Source organism: Branchiostoma floridae, chromosome 6 (assembly GCF_000003815.2).
Source record: "Branchiostoma floridae strain S238N-H82 chromosome 6, Bfl_VNyyK, whole genome shotgun sequence".
NCBI lineage: Eukaryota > Metazoa > Chordata > Leptocardii > Amphioxiformes > Branchiostomatidae > Branchiostoma > Branchiostoma floridae.
In genome coordinates, this window is record NC_049984.1 from 356,975 (window position 1) to 377,782 (window position 20,808).

The window sequence follows — 20,808 nt, forward strand, 5'->3', positions numbered from 1 at the left end:
TCAACTATACGCGCCAAGGCTAGGGCCTGGCGACGTGATAACAGGTTCCATTCTGTTTGGTGATGGTTTAGAAGGGGGCAGTTTGAAACACGTCGATTTTGGGATGATTAGACTGTTATATGAGGACAAAGTGGAGATAAAACACTGCAACGGACACGATTGGCTTTCTTACCCAGCCCTTCCACTTCCTCTTGATATTGACGTCCACCCCAGCCTCCAGCCCCCTCCTCACAGTCTGCACGTCACCTTCCTGCACAGCCCGGTAGAACGTATCTAGGTCCATCTCCTCACGACCTGATGTGGAAAACATGAACTTTAAGGTGTTTTCTTCACATTATCAACCGGTCACTAGCGACAACCAACTGTGCTAAAAACATAAGTTCCTATCGTCGAAGGTTAGACATTCAGGTAATAAGATACGCCAAAAAGCAACTGGATATGATTTTGGAAACGGGCAGACGTTTCAGACAGCACCCACTGTTTTTCGTAAGTGACAGTGAAGAGATCTTGAAGAGCAGGTTGTATACCCTAACTATGAAATGATATGCAAAGGAGCTGAATACAGTTTGGAAAAGGTCCAATAGGAAACAAAGTTAAGACGTAGTTAATGCAAATGAGCTAATTAGCTCCTGTTGTTTGAGTTACAGCCAAATCCCATGTGCCGGAATGTTACATCCGTAGCCTCCTTTCCTGTTGAGGGTGGGATTTTTCATTCTCTCGTATCTAGCCTCTTTAACTACTCGTTGGAACCAGCGGGGCTAGAGATTGACAGAGTGTCCCTGGTTGCGTTGTGGGTGGTGGAAAACGGCAGAGAAGTAGCTGTTAGCGCTGGGTCTGCAGTGTTCTTTGTACCTTTACTTTAGCGGTCGGCCGGTTTCGCCTATGCATTACTAAAATGGGAAGAGCCCAACTGGAACAGTACATAACGTTACATCGGCTAGATCAGCCGACCGCTAAAAGAATCAAGCAAACAGGCACAAAAGCAGCACAACGTACGCGTGTTTTTTGTTTATTTTGCAGACACGGGCCTCTATAATGGACGCGTGGTGTATTGTAAGGGGCCTTATCATGTTCTATAACAACACATCTGTCCTTTCATCGGGAGCTGCTTGGGTTACGGGTGCTATTGTTTATGTCAATATGGCACGTTCAATAGCGTCGCCTTACGTAACCTTCTCTCGCTGAAGTAAACTTGTTATGTTTTTGTTGGTGCGTTCTTCCCTTTTCTTTCTAGTTTGGCATCAAAATTTATATCAGTGGCGGTGTAGGCGGCAGTTGAAATGTTGAAAAAACTTTCGAGAGAAGTTATAGAGAAATACCACCTGCTACTTGATAAAGTCTCCTCGTCACGAGTGGCCTGCATCCAGAAGTTTGCGTCTATAGGTGGGGTCACACCTGCGTATATATCTAAGTCCGTATGAGGCGCGCATGGGAGTATTTACCTCCACCAGGCCCCACAGGTTATTGGAAAAATAATAGAAATTGGACAAACGTAAATAGGTAACATTTCAGAAGAGTTATATGGGTCGCTAACCATACTTCTCGGTCAGATAACTCATCTGGCATGTTATGTATCTATATTTGTCCAATTTGTACTATTTTCCCCGCGACCTGTGGAGCCTGGTAGAGACTAAGAGCTTCATACGCACCTCAAACGGACCTTAATATACGCATGTGTGACCCCACCTTACAATAGAAATAGTGTGTGTGTGTGTGGGGGGGGGCTAATTGAGGCTGACATTGATTGAGTGATATTAAAGAAAAGAATGGACGGGTGCTGATTTAATGAGAGTGAATGGGTGAGTTCGAGTGAATTAATCAGTGATTGAGTTAGCTAAGAGAGTGTTGATACCAAGGCGAAGAACAGAACATCTGGTTGTTGTTTATAGATAGGGTCCACGGTAAATACACAGAGCAGGAAAGGACAAAAATTAAATCAATCAGCCCAGGTGAAAACTGCGACAAACACCTGAGTGTATACCCCTCCCCGAAATCGTATCTGACTTGCTCGTTATGGTTCGTAGGTATCTTACAGCCCGTTTAGGATGGAAATCAAGGTCTCAAGGGTGACACTTGGCTAGAGGAGAGAAGCTTTACTTATTTGAGCGAGTTGTTGACCGTCATTTTTATTATCATTCTGTTTGTTTTGTGCAGCATGTTTGTTTTGAAGGAGGAGCAGGGATTCGAGGTGCATAAACTTTGCCCAGTAGATTTATGCGACATGGTTTAAAGTCATAATAGTCCTCTTGTCCGCACGTCCACAACACTCAGGTTTAAACAATGCTAAACAACATTGCGTTAGATTGGCTACAAACACCAGACATGTAAATTAAAATATCAACGCGTCACATATGCATGTCAAGCCTGATTCTGCTGATATTCTGCACCATACCTGCAGCCATTGTGGATCAGGCAGCTGATTCTGGAGTCTCTGGTGTTGTTTCTATCCGCTAACTGGCCCAGCTGTAGGAGACGGTACAAGACAAGATCCCAACATTTGAAGTCCTCCCACCGAGCAAACGGGTACAAAAACAACACGGTACAACAGGAACCAGGCTGTGTTTATCTTGCAGGCACGGGCGGGTGCATTGTAAGGTGCCATATCATGTTCTACACTTGAGGTTGGTATTTTCTTTCAATGGGATCCGCTATGGTAAACAGGTAAACGGAATGGGATATGTTCAATAGAGAACAACCTTCGGAGGGAATTATTACAGATAGTGATTGAGTGAGAGTGGGTGAATAAGTGGGTGAAATAATGAGTGAGAGAGGGAGAGAGAGTGATTGGTGCAGGAAACTTGATCCTCCTGTGTTTTTCTTGGAGGCTGCTAGAGTGTACGCGCGGTGTGATGTAGGGAGCCGTATCATGTTCTATAGCAACACTGGTGGTGGGGACGTCCTTTCAGCGGGAGCTGCTCGGGTAAACAGGTGCTATTGTTTCGAGCCGTATCACTGTGACATGTTGCTTGTTAAGCACTACCTGATATCCTCCGATATGATGTTTACAGGGCACTGGGGTTGCGACAAGAATAATACACTGTGGACATTAGGCAGCAGGCTGATATCATGGCCACAAACAAACGGTTTTCTATTCTATCGCTGGACAAAACGTATTTGAAGACAGACATGACCAGTGATAATACTTTCGTGATTCTTCTTTCCTTATTAGAACAAGTTTCTGAATAGTACACAGAGCGGACGACATTTGGCAGTGCATGAGGTATATCACTACTACTTTATAGGTGAGTAAGTGATGGTTAAGTGGTAATTAAGTGAGAGAAAGAGAGCGCGAGTGGTACAGGAGAAACAAAAGACGCAAAGCTTTAAAACAATCAGAACCTTATAACAAACAAGTTTCAGGGAAGGTTATCTGTTTTAAACATTAACCAGATTAAGAGCTGAGGCTATATTTATATTAACTGACAAAAGTATCGACTTTCAAGGTTTACTCATGCATTACCCCTAATGTTCTATGTATCAATTATTAGTAGACTTGACTTGTTGATATTGTACATGGTTGTGTTTTAAGGTCTTATAAGCTGTGAGATGTAATATGGACCAAAATAACATAGCTATGATTCGCTAACAAGAAATACACATTGTATTGAAAAGCCAAGTATGAAATGGATTACTGTAACAGTTGCATTATGATATCAGAAACGCTTTCCTCATTGTGTGCAATCAGATTATTCAACAAGCAAATTGACTTGAACATGTATAAACCATGACCAGATTTTAACTTGGCAGAACGAGTCTCCAGATGCCTTAAGCTAGCTTTCAACTTACTATATGGAATGTAATATTTATAGTTTTATATGTTGTAAATCTCTGGCTATAATAAGTAAAATCTCTGGCAATACGGGTTTCCGCGAGGTGTTAACTGAACAAAAAAAATTGATGTCTCGGAGAACATGAAACAGTTTACGTTACAGTGTTTCAAACTTTCATGGAATAATAAGGATACAAGCAACAATCGTGATACCTTTAGTACTTTTAACATCATGCCCTGTTGATTATTGTAAATCACTAAGCTGTTTCTCGACAAAGCTGGCTAACCATAAACATGTACCACAACAGCTTCTCTTGCGGTATTCTCTTGCGGTAGGATTATGCTGGATGGATTTTTACTCTCATATCTGCTAGTATGGAGCCACTGTCATGTAATTAACTTGACTTCTTCCTCCCAGGCGGAGCATCAGTGCCGATTCCTCTTGGAGGTACAGCTACTCCTGTTTGACAAGAAACCGACGAAAGTTTGTAACAAGATCTGTTGATGTTCGTCAATTTAATTGTGCACTTCCTTATGCACCAAATGGTCACTCTCGGTGTCATCTGCAGCAGATATACGAGCAACTGTGCGAATTTAGTAGATATAATTTCAAAGCATCGAACCACTTCTGCTACTTAACTGCAGATGTTTAAACTTCATCATTGATTTTCAAACGTTTCGCGACTAATTCTGATGTTAAAATGTTGATTTTTTTAATGATTTTCAAACGTATTGCACCTAATTACAAAAAACAAACAAATAGGAGAAAGAATGGTCAATATGATAATGCTAATAACGTTAGTTCACCATAATGACATTTTACTATCGGTCAAATAAAGGCACAACGACGACGACAACGACGTTCACGTACCATGAAGCTTTCTGCTACCCGGCTCTGGCCAATCTCGATGAGTGCCTGCTTCAGAACCTGCGGAGTAGCGCCACTTCCCTCCCTGTTTCTCCACCTGTGCAGCATTTCCCTGCACCTGCGGTCCTGGTCTGGCTTCAAGTCTCGGATGACACCTATATCGTTATAGTTGAAACCCAGCTCCAGTGCCAGCTCATCCCAATCGTTACTGGCTTCTTTGATGACAGTATCAAAGTAGTCCTTCACATCAACTGCAAATAACATGGATCAATCACTTGATGTAATAAACGGATGTAAATGATTGTGATAATATTGAAATATATTTAGAGAGACAAATTCCTCTGTGAAGTTTGTACCGATAAGTACATGTAAATGTAACTTTCAACAATGACCACTAGGTCCAAACTGGATATATTTTGATACTGGGCCTTATATTCATTTCAATCAGTACACGGAATCCCTACTCTTGGAGTCATCTGCGCATGTAATGGACCGATCCTGAAGCCCCGCTCCCTGTTCGATCATGTTCTATTTCGAATACCTCCGTCAAAAACAGCGCTTGTCGGACAGAACTGGCCGCCGCCGCTGTTTATCTGATAAAAAAGACTGACTTCTGTATAGCTCTTTTGGCCTCAAATCCTCTCATACCGGCCCGAAAAAAAATGCGCTGCTTTCTTTGTCGATGGCTGCATCCACTAGGTACAGTCGTTTGATGAGGGGGCGGGGGGAATATAGCTGCAGTTATAATATCAGTCAAAGCGGAAGCGGGAGGCACTCCATAGCATTACCTTGTTGGTGGGCATGAGTGTCCGGTTTCTGACATGCGGTCGATGCAAGTGAAAACCAGGGTACATCTATCTGTGACAGGGTTTCTACTGCGTGTGTTGCATGTATAATAGTTGCATGCATGCTCATGACAAAAACGAAATCAAGAAGAAAGCAGCGCGGGCACTCGCAGAGAGTATTGTATTACACGCCAACCAAGAAGACCCTTCTACAAAGTCTGCCAGTGCAGAGTCCTGCGTCTTATACATACCCTGCTCTACACGTGCGTCCTGTCCACAAACAATGTAAAGCTATGCAGTGGCTCTCGCTCCCACAATACCTATACTCGGTGGCTGTAGTCTTCAGCAAAGAATAGCATAGCATTTTTCTTTGGCCATTTCTGTCCCACTGGGGCTGTTTTTGACGTAGGTGTTCGAAATAGAATAGGGGGTTCTTCTCGGTTCTATTTGATCGATATGGCGTTCGATCAGCAGGATCGGTCCATTGCAACAGAGGTATGAGTAACTGTGGTAAATGCGGGAATCTTCTTAATAGTTTATAGATTTTGAAAATATCAAACCATTCACATAACCTACGGCAGATGTAAAAAGTTGTATTGATTGTCAAAACTTCGGCAAATGAATATGACAAGGAGGATGTCAACACTAATTGATCACAATAATGACTTTACTCTCTGCAGATATCGGTACAACAATGAGGATGACGACATACACGTACCATCTAAGATCTCTGCTACCCGAACGTGGCCAATCTCTTTGAGTGCTTCCTTCAGAACCTGTAGAGTAGCTTCCCTTCCCTCCTTGTCTTTCCACCTGGTCAGCATTTCCCTGCACCTGCTGTCCTGGTCACGCTCCAAGTCTCGGATTACACCTATCTCGTTAGCGTTGAAACCCAGCTTCAGTGCCAGCTCATCCCAATCGTTACTGGCTTCGTTGATGACTGCATCAAAGTAGTTAACTGGAAAAAAGATGGATCAATCACTTGACAACAAATGGATGTAAATATTTGATAATATTGAAATATATCTAGAGAGACAAATTCCTCTGTGGAGTTTGTACCGTTAAATACATGTAAATGTAACTTTCAACAATCACCAGCAGGTCCACACTGGTTATATTTGTGGTGAATTTCCTTTTTAGCCAAATTAAAATCATTCACACATGGAAAGATAATTTGATGCTAGGCCTTTCATTAATTTCAATCATTCTAAGTAAGAGGATGTTGAAAACAAACTACGAAGATGATGTCTCAATGCCCCGACGAAAAAGATAAAGACTGCTTCTTTCCTCTAGTTTTGGCTTTGTTTTACTAGTTCTATTATTATTATCATTATTATTGTCATTATTGTCATAATCGTTATCATTATTACAATAACAAAAATCTTACGAAAATCACGCGTTCAATGCTTCCTGTCAATGAAAATGAGACATCATTTATCACAGCTCTTTAAACCAGACCGCATGCACTTCACACGATAGGTTGGTCAGGGTTATGAGAGAGTCACTATGTTTGCTTCGGTTTCGTGTGTTTCGAGGTTCAGTAGCAATTTGGTAAGTCACCAAACTAGTTTTACCAATAATATTCAAATCGGTGACAGTTAAGTGTTTAATAATTTATCTGTCGGTATGCCATATCCAAATTATTTGATTAAATAATTAGTAATGCCAAATTAGTAACAGTTAAAAGGTTGAAGGCACAAAAAAAACAGAATTTTCTTCTTATCTGTTCCATTCAATGAACATGAACATTTACATCAAATACAAACCGTTCTGACTTAATTGCACATCAAAACATCAAAGTCCACACTTCTAGCTTCCGAGTCTTCCCACCAGGTAATCCATGTTACATTTATTATTACCTGATTGGAAGTAAAAATTGCAGAATTGTTCTCATGTGTTTTATGTTATGGTGATGCCTGATATGTGTAATAAGGTCGTAATTCGAGTAAATGTGTGTTTGCCCGCGAAAACCTTACTCAATAAAACATTGATTGAGAAGACATACCTAAGCCCTGAAGCCTCGGGTCCTCATCCTCTCCACAAAGCAGGTCACTGACCCGTTCCGTGAACCCGAGGGTGGGATGGAGGATTGTACCGCCCTCTGCTGCTGCCTTGCTGATCTCCTCCTTGCCGTAGGAGTAGAATTCCTCCATGTGTTCCTTCAGTGCACGAGCGCTGAGCACCTTCTCAACTGTGCCTGTTCCTGGGCTGCACTCATCCAGCACATCTGCGATGATGTTCTCCAGCTGCTGCAGCATCTTGCCACACTGCACCTTGTCACCCTGCGCACTCCGGACACAGATGTTGACTGCACGGCCGTCCGGAGAGAGTTTGATCAGACCTTCCACATTCTTGTCCACACACTTGGCGCCATCTCTCCACAGCAGCGGGCGATTCTCCAGCTCCCTCATCAGGCGGGTCTGCACTCGGGGGAAGAACCCGGAGGAGAACATGTCGGTTGAGCCGGCACACTGGACTTGCTTCCCAAAGTAGACCACCTTCGGCTCAAGTGTTGGTTGCCACTTGTCAGGAGGCATGGTTTGTGTCAGCAGCCCTGGGAAGATGAAGGTCTGTCCGTCATAGGAGTGGCAGAGCTGGAACTCTTGCAGCAGGGTGATGAGGAGATCCACGTCAGCAACGTCTTGGAAGACGCGCTGGATCTCCGCCCTGGTGACGTAGTCTTCGCTTGTTCTCTCCGGGCGGGGAATGGGGAAGTTGACTGGTGCCATCATTGGACCGATGACGTCAGTGCAGAGCCAGTTGGGCTTCAGGACAATGATGGGATCAGAAGCACTCGGACATTTGAAGATGACCTGTAACAGAAAGTTGGCTATATAACTTGGTCACAACCGCCTTCATGGCCATGGATATATGTCAAACATTTTAAGTCAAGGGGATTAGACAATAGACATTGCAATATCGGAAAAACTTTGGGTTCCATAGGCGTAGTTTTGGCAAGTACGTTGCAGTATCTATATTGCCGGTATGACCGCCCTTCGGCGTAACACACCAGCTTCGCAGACATGCGGCGCGGCAGCAGCTGGTTAAATTACACTGAACGACCCGTCACACCTAACTTTGGCAACGGTAGTTGCGGAGAAAAAGGGAACTTTTTAACACATCCATCCTAGGTTGGTAACTAGATGGCATGTCCGTGGTGTTTTCAATACACATTTAAACTGAACTGAGTGCTTTTTTCTCACTATCACTTATAATGGTGCTCCCTACCTTTAGAGTGGCTACCCCAACAAGGGGTAATCCGAACCAAATTACTAATACATATACATATACTATACTAGTACCTCTGCATCTACATCTACTTCTACATATACATATACATGTAAAATGATTAGATGATTCGAGGGATAACCTACCTCTCCCAGATGGTCCAGAAATTTGGTAGACTGAAGCAGGAATTCCTCCTCCACATGTGGGTCGATCTCTTTGACTGCGTCCACGTAGCCTGGCCACCTCAGTACCGGACACTTCGGGCTGCACTTCTTCTGGCACCAGCTGGACAGCTGCTTTGCGATTTCGGCGCACAGTTTGGGCATCTGCCGCTGGTGCTGTGCAATTTGTAAACGGAAATCAGTGATTGGCGGTCAATAATTGCAAATTACATCAATGCATTGTACCCTATCCCGGGCTACATTTTTATCACGCATATACTTACTTCTAACATGTTCTTCTTCATCGTGGCCAGCAGTTTCTTGAGCCGGTCCATGTCAGCTGTTCTGGTCTCCTTACAGTTCATCAGGAAGACTTCGTCTGAGATGCAGAGGTGATCTTTGAACTCTGACGTCATCTGCTGGAGAAGATGAGCTGCTTGCCGTTGTCCTGAACATTATCATAAAAGGTAACATACGTGAGACTATCAATGCATTCAAGTTACTCGCATGGGCTTTATTAGTTCCACTCCTGTTATTGCAAGCCCATTGTAACGTTTTCCCTTTATTTATGGTTACTGACAATTCTGTGCAGATTTTAATTTTTGAAAAATCACTTAAACCCTTATAGACGTATTTACCCCTGACTCGTGACACTTTGTCGGCATGGCTGGCCACTAAGATGACGTCAGGCTGCCGGTTTGGGTTGCAGGACTTGATGAAACTCAGCCACCAGTGGATCTGGAGCCGAACATTCAACAACAAATATGGTTAACGTTGCCTAGACAGTGGAACATGAAACTTGGCTTCTTACGTGAATACACAGATGGAATAGAAGATATATTGTGCTTTGACTTTAGACCGTGATGCGAATTAGAAAGTAACAGAAAATGAAACGTTTGATGAAACAAGGAGCTCCGTGGACGACACTAGATAAAGTGAATAAAACAAAAATCAGTTACCTGTCGTTCTTGCTCCTCGCTGTCATCCATGATGTTGTACAGCACAATGAAGACGGTGTTCTCTGCATCCATGAACATGCTGTGGGTTACCGCGTACTCCGCCTGCCCTGCAAAATCCCACAGGCTGACCTCCCCCACCCCTGGAATATGGAACGTCCCAACATCCACCCCTGGGGTGGGGTCGTGAGGCTCCTCCTGTGATGACCACAGTCCTTGGAGCAGTGCAGCCACGCGGCCCTGTTGGACAGGAGTTACTCGTTTAGCTTTGATGTCAGTAATAAAAACAGTGGTCAATCAGTCTTGGGAGTCTATAACCTAATCTCGAAGCACATCTATCGGGGGCAAAGACGGTGGTATCTAAGGGCTAAATAGTATCCGGGGGCATTTGGACACTTTACATACTGTCTCTCCCCCTGATAGATCTGCTTCCAGATTATCTGTAACGTACTTTATTCCTTTGTGTACAGAAACGAAGTTGGAAGTATTTGGGGAACAAGTGACGTTCTTACTTACCCTTTGAAGACTTGCCTTAAGTGTGGACTTCCCAGTTTCCGCCATCCCAAACACGAACACCTTACACCTGTTGACTTTCACTCCGCCAGATTTCTGCAGCAACTCGTGGTACGACTTCTCTTGCAATATTTCCTTTTCCCGATTCTAGTTGGAGGTAAAATATAGCTAACGTAATGATGGTGTTACTCCATAAATGGCCATTTTTGTAAAGTAAACAATGCCAACAGGTGTGAAGTGTAAACAATGATTTTTCAACGTAAAAGCCATTAATTTGACGACCATGAGTCACAATGTGTTCATAGCTATACTAATAAAGCTCAAATACTACTGCGCATACGTCATGAATTAATGAGAATGTCGTTCACCTTTAGGACACGCTGAGTCTCTCGGTATTCGAGATCTGCTAAATCAGCTGGTGTCCTTCCGTCCTGTACAGGGAGACATCAGAAATGTGTTACTCTCTCTGTACAACCTAACGTATAACGAGGACAACAAAGCCTGCCTGGCTTTATGAAATATCTAAAACTTCCCTCCTCTTCTCTTTAGTGTTGACAGCTGTTTAAAGCGACACTCTACCCCAGTCTTCCTTCGAGACTGACAACACGTAGGAGAGTTTCAGCCCGAAAGTAAAGTTTGAGTACATCAAGTCAATACAATATTAGTATCAAGTTAACATCCATGTGATCTGCAGGGGCACATTTGTATCACCTTATCCCGTGCCATCACGTCTGCCCCGTGATGAATCAGAAGCTCACAAGTCCCGGTGTGGCCCCGCTCAGCAGCCCAATGCATGGGTGTGTACTGGAACTGTACAGGGAGGAAGGCCAGGGTCAGTAATGGCGGGTTCAACACGGACAACAGTTATCATGTGGATAAGAAGCAGTTCTAGGTACTCACTACAGCTCATGAAACGCCTTGATTTATGATATATATACACTTGGTTCTATATAGCTACCTTAGAACTGTTACTTTAGTTGTTTTTAAATATGCTGTACTTTTATGTGCTTGTCTTATTGTCTGGATCTCTGTGTGCCGCCATCAGCATTGGCTGCCGTTATTGTGTCGTCTCACCTTTAATACATACAAGTTAAGTTTAAATACAACAAGTCAATACAATATCAGTATCAAGTTAACATCCATGTAATCCCTAGGGGCATTTGTATCACCTTAGTGTAAATCGACATCATGTCCTACACTCCTGTCATAGACCGGCAATAGGCAATATAATTGACCAAAGTTCAGTTTATAAACACATAAGATGTAGGGTCAATATGAAAGTGTGTATCACCTTATCCCGTGCCATCACGTCTGCCCCGTGACGAATCAGAAGCTCACAAGTCCTGGTGCGGCCCAGGAGAGCAGCCCCATGCAGGGGTGTCTTCTGCCACTGCACAGGGAGGAAGGTCAGGGTCAGCAGTGGCGGGTTCAACACGGACAGGAGTTATCACGTGGACTGATAATCAGCATGAGGTGAACTTTCGTAGATTCACAAAAGGTTTCGGAAGTCTCGTTGTAGACCCACCATACCATGTACGTTACGCGCAAAGAATTTAACCGTGTTTCTTATTATCATATGGTATCTATAGGTACGGCATTTAACTGTGTTTCTTATTATCATATGGCATCTGTAGGTATGGGTCACTGTTGGTGTACAACCTTCCAAACAGATTTCCCGCTTGGCTATTGTGGAAGGTGGTTTACAGTAGGTTTGGCAATGAAAATTAAAATTCTAATTAAACTGCAAATTTCTGTCGGAGATTTGTCACGGCACGAGTACCAAAGAAAGATACGGCAAATCGTTTTACTTTTCAACTTCGTCTTGTGAACATATGAATTGATTGTAGGTAACGTTGTATGCTTATTTTATGTTAACGCAGTAGTGCTGTACAACAAGGCCGTAATTTAGCGGTTGGTTGCTAGTCTCTTATTGTATTATGAATAAACCATTTGATTGATTCATTGATTTAACATAAAGCATGACCGGATTTCAACTGGGAAGAATTGGGAACATTGTCAGGAGTGAAGTAAGAAATCGTTTCCACTTATGTCGTCCCATGTTCAGGCAGGCCAGGAAGGAAGCGCGATTAAATCAGGCTACTTTAACCGCTATCGTGTGATAAACTGAGCGATGCTCAGATGATAATCGCGACCAAATAGTTAGGTTGGGAACAACGAGCCCGACCGTCCGGGTTCAGGTCAGGACACATTTCTACTTACCCTGTCCCTCGCATCCACCTCAGCTTTATGCTCAATCAGCAGCTCCGCCACCTCAGTCTGCCCGTTAAAGCTTGCCACATGGAGGGGTGTCAGGTCATCCTGGATAGAGCAACAGTTGGGAGGATAACCGGTTACAACATGACTGTACAGGTGACATGGTCACACAAAATAACACATCTTACAGAATGAAACTCTTGTTCTTCTTCTTTCATACTGCCAAGCCTCTAAAACTAGCGATTAACGGCAGATTGCGCATGAGTTAGTTACAACTCAAGGGCCGGGTACAAATAGACAAGGAAAAATAAAGGAAATAAGACTGGCAATAAAAACATTATTGCCATGGCGACGATTGAGGTGAACATCAACATATCGTTAACTGAAACAGGGAATCGACTGAAACTTCCCTGTCATGTATCGCACTATCCCTGGCACAATGCACTAGCTCACCTGTAACTGAAACCTACAGCCAGGAGAAATGTACTATTCCTGGTACATGTAACGAACCAGCCCTCAGGAATGGATTGCGCTGCTATCTGTACATGTATCAGCAATGAAGAGTAATGCACTTCCCCTACTGCTATGATATACGCACAACAGCATCTCTCTACTTTCCTGCCCGCACTTCAGAGCTAAGATAGGGCTGTACAGCCACCTGCGAACTCATGTGACTACCTGAAGGATGGATGACACTGATGACAAAAGCGGTCCTCGACGACTTGACGGACGAACGAACGAGGTATAAATTTATATATACTTCAACCGCAGTCTGTGTTAGGCTAAGGTCACATTTCCACAAAGGGGCCCGGCCGGGCAGCTTTCGGGAGCGATAAGTATGATATAAAAGACAACAACAACACAAAACGGACCGAAGATAATTCAACAGTATGCCTTGTGCATATTTATTGGCATGAACTTAATTTTTTCGTTTCCGCAAACAGCTTGGCCGGGCCCCGGGTAGGAAATGTGACGTAGGCCTAACGCAAGCTCCGCTGTCCGGGGCTAATTGGCCCCTCTCGGCAATGTGGGAAGCGCGAATAAATCAGACTACTCTAACCGCTGTTGTGTGATAAACTGAGCGATGCTCACTTGATACTCGCGATCTTAGACTGCACCTAATAGTTTCGTGGGGAACAACGAGCCAGACCATCCCGGGTTGAGGTCAGAACACAGTTATTTCTACTTACCGAGTCCCTCGCCTCCACCTCAGCTTTATGCTCAATAAGCAGCTCCGCCACCTCAGTCTGCCCGTACCCGCTGGCCACATGGAGGGGTGTCCAGTCATCCTGGATAGAGCAACATTTGGGACGATAACCGGTTACAACATGACAGTACAGACGGTATGGACACACAAAATGACATACATTGTATCTTAATAGCTTTTCTTGCAAGAACATACACAAATTTTTAGAATGAAACTCTTGTTACCTAGCTATGTCCCCATGTTGGTAACGGTTCCATCAGTATAGCGACTACATTCTTACCTTGATTAGATGTTTTTAATTGACTAGATTAAGTCATCATCGCATTTATCCTTTAAGACTGTGTGAATCATGTCCCGGATCCACAAGATGAGGATGGCACAAAGTGAAGGTAAATCATGTTCTTACAAAGATAAGGTTTGACTTCCAGTCTGTAACCCTGCATGACAAGATCAGTTTGCTTACACAGTAGTCCCATCTCCTCTTGACATTGACGTCCACCCCAGCCTCCAGTCCCCTCCTCACAGTCTGCACGTCACCTTCCTGCACAGCCCGGTAGAACGTGTCCAGGTCCATTTCCTCACGACCTGATGTGGGTGACATAGTAGTTCAGCAACTTTATAAGGGATAATGTACCTAGTCTAAAATTTTGAAAGTATGCCTAGTGTTTTGAATATAAGTCTATGTGTGTGCGTATGTATACTCTGTGTACGTAGGTATATATCATCATGTAAGGTTTACACTGGAGTTTCTGAGATTTGAATATTCTTCAGTGAATTTGAATAATGCTTTTTTGAATGTGTTTTCTGTTAAAATGTACGTAATTTTGTCTATGTTATCAAAAGTGAGATCGCGTGGCGTGATTGGCAGCGCGTTGGGCTCCGGCCCAAGAGGTCTTGAGTTCAAATCCCGCCGTGTCACCGATCTTGTGCCCTTAGGAAAGGCACCTTACACGACTTTCCTCACCTAACTCAGGTATAAATGAGTACCTAGCTGCGGCTAGTGGCAGTGAAAGGCCTTTGTGGCAGTGACAGGCCTTAGGGGCATGTTCGGGCATGACGCACCTGCCATGACACACGAGTCAGAGGTAGGAGGAACCCCTTACATCCTTGGTTGGAAGTCCTCCTAGGACGGCAAACTCCAAATAACAAACCTGCATCTGCTTGGGCCGTCTTACACGTGGCATGCAGTTCTTGTCCCTGTGAGACTTAGTGCGCCAGTAGACGAGAGGGTGGAGAAGGAAGTGCACACCCCTCCTTCACCTTAAAAAGTCATGTGCAGGTGAGGCAAACGGGTTGCCGAACCCACCGGCAAGTTCGTGTTTTCCTGCTCATCTGTCGAAAATCGACGGGAAAAAAATCAAAAGTATTAAATCCTCTTGACCTAATGTAAAGGAATGTGTTTTTCAGCATTCCATGACATTTTACCGACCTGAAAGTATACTTCGACAGTCTGGCGGCTGGATGTACTGCCATGTAAACACAGCATAGCGGATCAATATGATAGACGAACCTTCAGACCGGCTCTCTAGGCGGCTGTTATATGCATTGCGCATACTGAAATAGCCCCCATAGGGGGCTATGAAGTAGCCTGTAGTTTATGACATTGCCGTTGCTGCTGGTTACTATGGATACCTGCAGCCATGGTGGTCCCCGGAACCGGAGTAAGTTTGAATTTGAGTTACATGTAATAGGTTATATAAGAACGTGCCATCATAGCTGACAGCGTACCACAGCGGACTGTTGCACCGGACTGAAAACTGTAAATCTATATCACTATGCGTCGCCACTATTAAGTGCAGTTTTCAACATTTGCTTTTAGTGTTGTTGCTTGACACTGTGCGTCGTAATTTTCAAATCTTTCCTTGTTTGAGAGAATGGTTGCATGTCCGTCAATGCTTTGCATCGCTATGTTTTCGTTTTGCATCAAGACATGCATGTTTGGACGGAGGAGCAGGGCTTTGACGCGTATAAATGTTTTCCCTTCGAATTACACGACATTGTGTACGTAAAGGAACAACCGCCTTTCCTGTCCGCACGGTCACAAACTCACAACACTATGGTTTACACAATGCTAAACAACATTGCGTTAGATGGGCTATGAAACATCAGGTATATAACGTGTAAATTCTGGCACCAACGCATCACTTAGTATGGGGACCATCTACATGTACACTCATGTTTCAAACTTACCTTTATACAAAACCAACAAAATGGTGGAACGCATCATGAGTCTACACGTAATACAGTAGGATAACGGACTATTGTATACGTCACAATATGACTATAAAACTCTGTTACCTAAGATCAGCGCGTCAAGTACCAAGGTGAAGTTTCTGAATGACAGACATTAACATGTGGAGTACCACAAGGCACCAAGTTAGGTCCACTGATCTTCTTGGTACTGGTGCATGACGCGGTTCCTGTCGACCAATCAACAGCAGACACCTTTAAGTTTGTCGATGATCTGTCTTTGTTGGAGCCACGACACGTGCTCAGTGCGCCCACCATCCAAGATGACGTCGACGGCTTGGCCCGATGGACCGTAGATAACCTCATGACTTTGAATCCGTCGAAATGTAAAGTCCTTGTTTTTTGTTTCATGAAGCACCCACCACCCCCACCTGTGATCACAGTTGGTCCTACACAGCTGGAGGTCGTCGAGTTTGCCCGCATTTTAGGTGTCATCCTCCAAAGCAACCTGAAGTGGTCTAAACAAGTCGAAACGATGGTTGGGAAGGGAAACAAAAGACTGTACATGTTAAGAACACTGTCCAAGTATGGCCTAACTACCGGTGACCTTGTACTTGTCTATATTGGATTTGTGCGCCCGGTATTGGAATACGCATGCCAAGTGTGGCATCCAGGATTGACTGTTGCTGAGTGTAAGTCAATTGAAAGAGTGCAGAAGAGAGCTTGTAGGATAATCCTCGGACAGAACTATACCTGCTACAGCTCGGCACTGACTGAACTCTCCCTCACATCACTGACTCAGAGACGTCACGACCTATGTAGTTCGTATGCTCGTTCACTGTATAGATCCCCGACCTACAGGGACTGGTTCCCTCCCTGTCGTAAGGAGATTACTGGCAGAAATACACGTTCAGGCAACAAACTGCAGGTTCCCAGAGCCAACACCTCTCGTCTAAGGAAAAGTCCAATATACTATATGGTCTCACTACTCAATGATGACATTGTATGAACTATGTGTTTCTACCTTCCCAGTTTGTAAATAGCCTGCGTAATGATGTGATTATTGATGTACATATGTATATAGTTGGAACAGTTTTTAAGCCATTTGTAACTGTTAACAAGCCCACTAATTCAGCCCTTGGGCTGCTATCAGAAGCTTGTACGTTTTATTGTTTTGAACGAATAAACCTGTCATTCATTCATACTAACCAGGATAATTAACCCCATCAGCTCGTGATCAGTCTGATATTTCAGACCACACCTAGCCATAGTTGATCACACAACTGTTCCTGGGATACTGTAGTTTGTGTTGTTTACATCATGAACTTGGCCCAAGAGACGGAACAAGAGCTCAACATGGCGGACAGCCCGCCACCAACAAACCCGTATAAACAGGTGCACCAGACCGGAAACCGTGACCTTAGCTTCTGTCATCTGCCTCAGGTCGTTCAAGCGAAGCTGTCAACGTAAACAAGCGCGGAGCCCAAGTTTGCACCAAAGAGGAAGTGACTACGTGATGACGTTTGCCGGTCGTTTGGTATATTTCTGATTGGGTGCAGTAATCGTTGTTACCTGCTCGAAGGTTGCCTCATCATGTCATGTCTTTGTTAGTCTGATATTTTGTCTAGTAGTTCGAGTAAACCCATACCTGCAGCCAAGTTGTTTTCCCAGTTGTTTCTATGGCCCCTGGTGCTATATCCGCTAACCTGGCACATACGGGGGTAGGAGCGAAGATGCCAACATTTTGAAGTCCTCCCACCGAGCAAACAGGTACAAAACAACACGGGTACAACAATACAGACAGGAACCGTTTGTCACGAGTTTGTCTAGAGTGTATGGAATGTGTATTGTAAATAGACATATCATGTTCAACAAGCGTTCGTAGAACTCAACCTCCGTGAAATGGGTGAGGGTGTGGTGGTTTGAGGGTGTTTTTAAAGACATCTCAGGGCTAGCCGAACAGTATATGATACGTCCGATTGGCAAAATTGTCCGGAGTTCTACAGGAATTTTTCCGCGCCTATGTAGTTGCATCGTCCCTTTGGAGTGGAATAATTTGGGTTCACAGATTGTTATGGTATTTGGAATGCAAGTAGTTTTTGTCATGACCTGAGAGCGAGCGAGTGAGTGAGATAGCTTTGGATATGTCTTACATAATCAAATTTTATCATGCAAATCAGGGGCTAATTTGCATAAATAATGAGGACAGTTTATAAGCCTACTTCATTTCATAATACAAATGTAGCAGATCTAGATGCTCAAAGATAAGACACATGTAACTAACAAAGAGAGAAATATTAGCCTAACTGAATAGTGTACTAGTATGTCCGATTGGTAAGAATTCCCGGAATTTACAGCAAGTCTCCCGCGCGTGCGCAATTGCATCATCCCTTTGGAGGGCAATAACACGGGAAGGGTTGACAGATCGTCATGATTTTTGATCTTTAGATAACTTAGGGGAAGCCTTTTATATGGCTTCTTCACGTGACGTCATCACCCCTTCCTTCCGTGCGCGGCCATTTTGGTGTACCATCAGTCCAGCGAAGATTCTCGGTGTCTGAAGGTCTCTAAATCCGTGAAAAGTGAAATCGTTTTCCCGTTGTTTGACTATGCAAAGAGCCTCCAACCTCACGTCATATTTTCACAACAAAAATCGGATGGACCGATGATTATCCATATTTCATCAGTGAGGGAAAGTTTGCAGAGATCCAGTCTACTTTACGAGCACGACAACAGTGACAGCGGAGTCCATTGATCTTGTCTTAGTTTGTTAACGTTATTTGTGGTTCTGTGAACGACTTTCTGCACACTCAGTTCAAAGCGTACCACATGCTTACAACAACTTGATAAAAAGTCCTTGCGACAATATAGTATCAGGACAACGAGTGTAGGATGACATTAAAAACAAAGCGGATAGAAAGCACGTTGTGATCGGGGAACGTTCGACATTCAGAAGTTGGACGAACACAGGACCTGTCATACCCTGTCAGTGGGTCATTTTAAGTGTCGCGGTGTTTGTTCACACACAGTCAGCATCTTGACCTCGTGTTTTTGTTTCATGGAAATTCATCAAAGAACTAGGAAACATGCTCTTCTTGTCGTTTATTTTTAAAAGTCCAACTAATTAGATCCGCTACGTATTGCAGAAATCGAATTTTGTTCCTGACTCGTCAGAGTAGTGTTTCGGAATTTCCCTTCGTATGTTCATTCCCGTGCGCTTTGCTGAGAGAATCGCGAAACAAATCTTACTGTTACCCAATTTGTGTGCGCTTTACCAGTGCAGAACCAACATCCTACGACGAGACAAAACACAGTTTTATTAAACTAAACGATTTCAAGGGAAATTGTGTATTGCTTAGGAAATATTTACAATCTTTTCGGACAGTTACATAGGGCCCCATTGCAGGCTTCGCTCGTTGCTATGGCGTCCGATTAGTCGCTAGGGGGAGGATCACGTGACTGAATATGCCCTATAATCAACTTCTATTAATGCAAACCAGGGGCTAGTTTGAGAATTTTTGAATAGTACACAGAGCGGACGACATTAGGCAGTGTACGAGGCATAGCAGTGCTATTTCAGGTACGTGAACACAAATGGGTAAATGAGTGAGAGAGAAGAGAGATCGAGTAATGTGAAACAGAGGACTTTATTCTTAAAACAGTCAGAACCCCGTATATTCATCAGCACGAGCTAACTTAATCTCCAAGCAGATCATTGGTGGCAAGCAATATCCACGCACCGAAACAGGCTCCTACGGGGGCAAATGAAGCTCGGCCAATGGAGATTGCTTCGGTACTGCCTGCCACCACCACGGATCTGATTGGATACTAGATGATGGCTGTTTCTTCGTATCCGAAGATCAATGGTAGGCAGACAAGGTTGATTAGACGACCAGTCTGCCTGGCCTGCACGTGACTTTTTTAAGGTGAAGGAGGGGTATGCACTTCCTTCTCCACCCTCTCGTCTACTGGCGCACTAAGTCCTACAGGGACAGAACTGTTTTGCCACGTAAGACGGCCCCAGCAGATGCAGGTTTATTATTTGGAGTTTCCATCTCCTAGGAGGACTTCCGACCAAGGATGCAAGGGGTTCCTCCTACCCCTGACTCGTGTGTCATGGCGGGTGCGTCATGCCCGAACATGCCCCTATGGCCTGTCACCACAACAAAGGCCTGTCACTGCCACTAGCCGCAGCAATGTACTCATTTACACCTGAGTTAGGTGAGGAAAGTCGTGTAAAGTGCCTTTCCCAAGGGCACAAGATCGGTGACACGGCAAGCGGATTTGAACCCGGGACCTCTCGGGCCTGAGACCAACGCGCTCCCGATCGTGCCACGCGGTCCCACACAGTAAGATGTTGTAGGACTATTAAGATTGGATACTAGAGTTCACAGTGAATCGGCCCACAGCCGCCGCCGCTGGGACACGAGAACCACTGATCAGTTGTACAGAACCAGTCGGTTCTAACATTTCCCACCACGCGGCGGGTCCTACAGACAAGACTTCGGTAACATCCTGATGACTACCAACCCCTGTAACAGATAGGCCTATTACCAGACGTAGATATTGTACTTGTGGTTAGTGTTGTTGACTTAGAGTATTTGTCGGAATCCGGAGAAGAATATTTTTTTGTTAGAATCAATAATTAAATCAATATCATTAATGTATGTGTTTTCCCTTTCTGTAAATCCAGCAGCAGTGTTTTAAGCAGTCGCTTCAAAAGTGGCAAAGCAAAGGTTTTATGCAACAAGTTTGCTACATTAGTGCAGATATAAGGACGGAGGCGTCTTAATAGTCCTGGGCGATGCAGCATCTTACTGCACATTACACCCATGTGATCGGTGAAACTTAAAGTAGAATCAAGAATGACACCCAATTATCTAAAAGAGCTAACCCTTTTGTACCGTTTATTCTTAT

At 44.1% G+C, this 20,808-nt stretch overlaps 2 protein-coding genes across 2 annotated transcripts in view; both read right to left on the reverse strand.

Annotated features, from left to right (window-relative positions):
* The window catches only part of LOC118417375 (death-associated protein kinase 1-like), a 43,466-nt gene that overhangs the window by 6,568 nt on the left and 16,090 nt on the right, over nt 1-20,808 (reverse strand). Inside the window, exon 8 of the mRNA XM_035822929.1 lies at nt 9,771-10,007. Within this exon, the coding sequence (XP_035678822.1) occupies nt 9,771-10,007 (237 nt within the window). The remainder of the gene's footprint in view (nt 1-9,770; nt 10,008-20,808) is intronic.
* LOC118417313 (death-associated protein kinase 1-like) lies at nt 7,395-9,045 on the reverse strand. The gene is made up of 2 exons (XM_035822838.1): nt 8,797-9,045; nt 7,395-8,235 (listed from the first exon to the last, which is right to left on the reverse strand). The coding sequence occupies exons 1-2, from the start codon at nt 8,974-8,976 to the stop codon at nt 7,399-7,401; spliced, it is 1,017 nt and encodes a 338-aa protein (XP_035678731.1). The 5' UTR covers nt 8,977-9,045; the 3' UTR covers nt 7,395-7,398.

Bases quoted from the DNA above. Each gene is read 5' to 3' on its own strand.
- LOC118417313 (XM_035822838.1), bottom strand. From the start codon at position 8,976: ATGCCCAAACTGTGCGCCGAAATCGCAAAGCAGCTGTCCAGCTGGTGC. The intron at 8,236-8,796 runs GTAGGTTATCCC...TTTCTGTTACAG, and splicing joins TTCTGGACCATCTGGGAGAG to GTCATCTTCAAATGTCCGAG.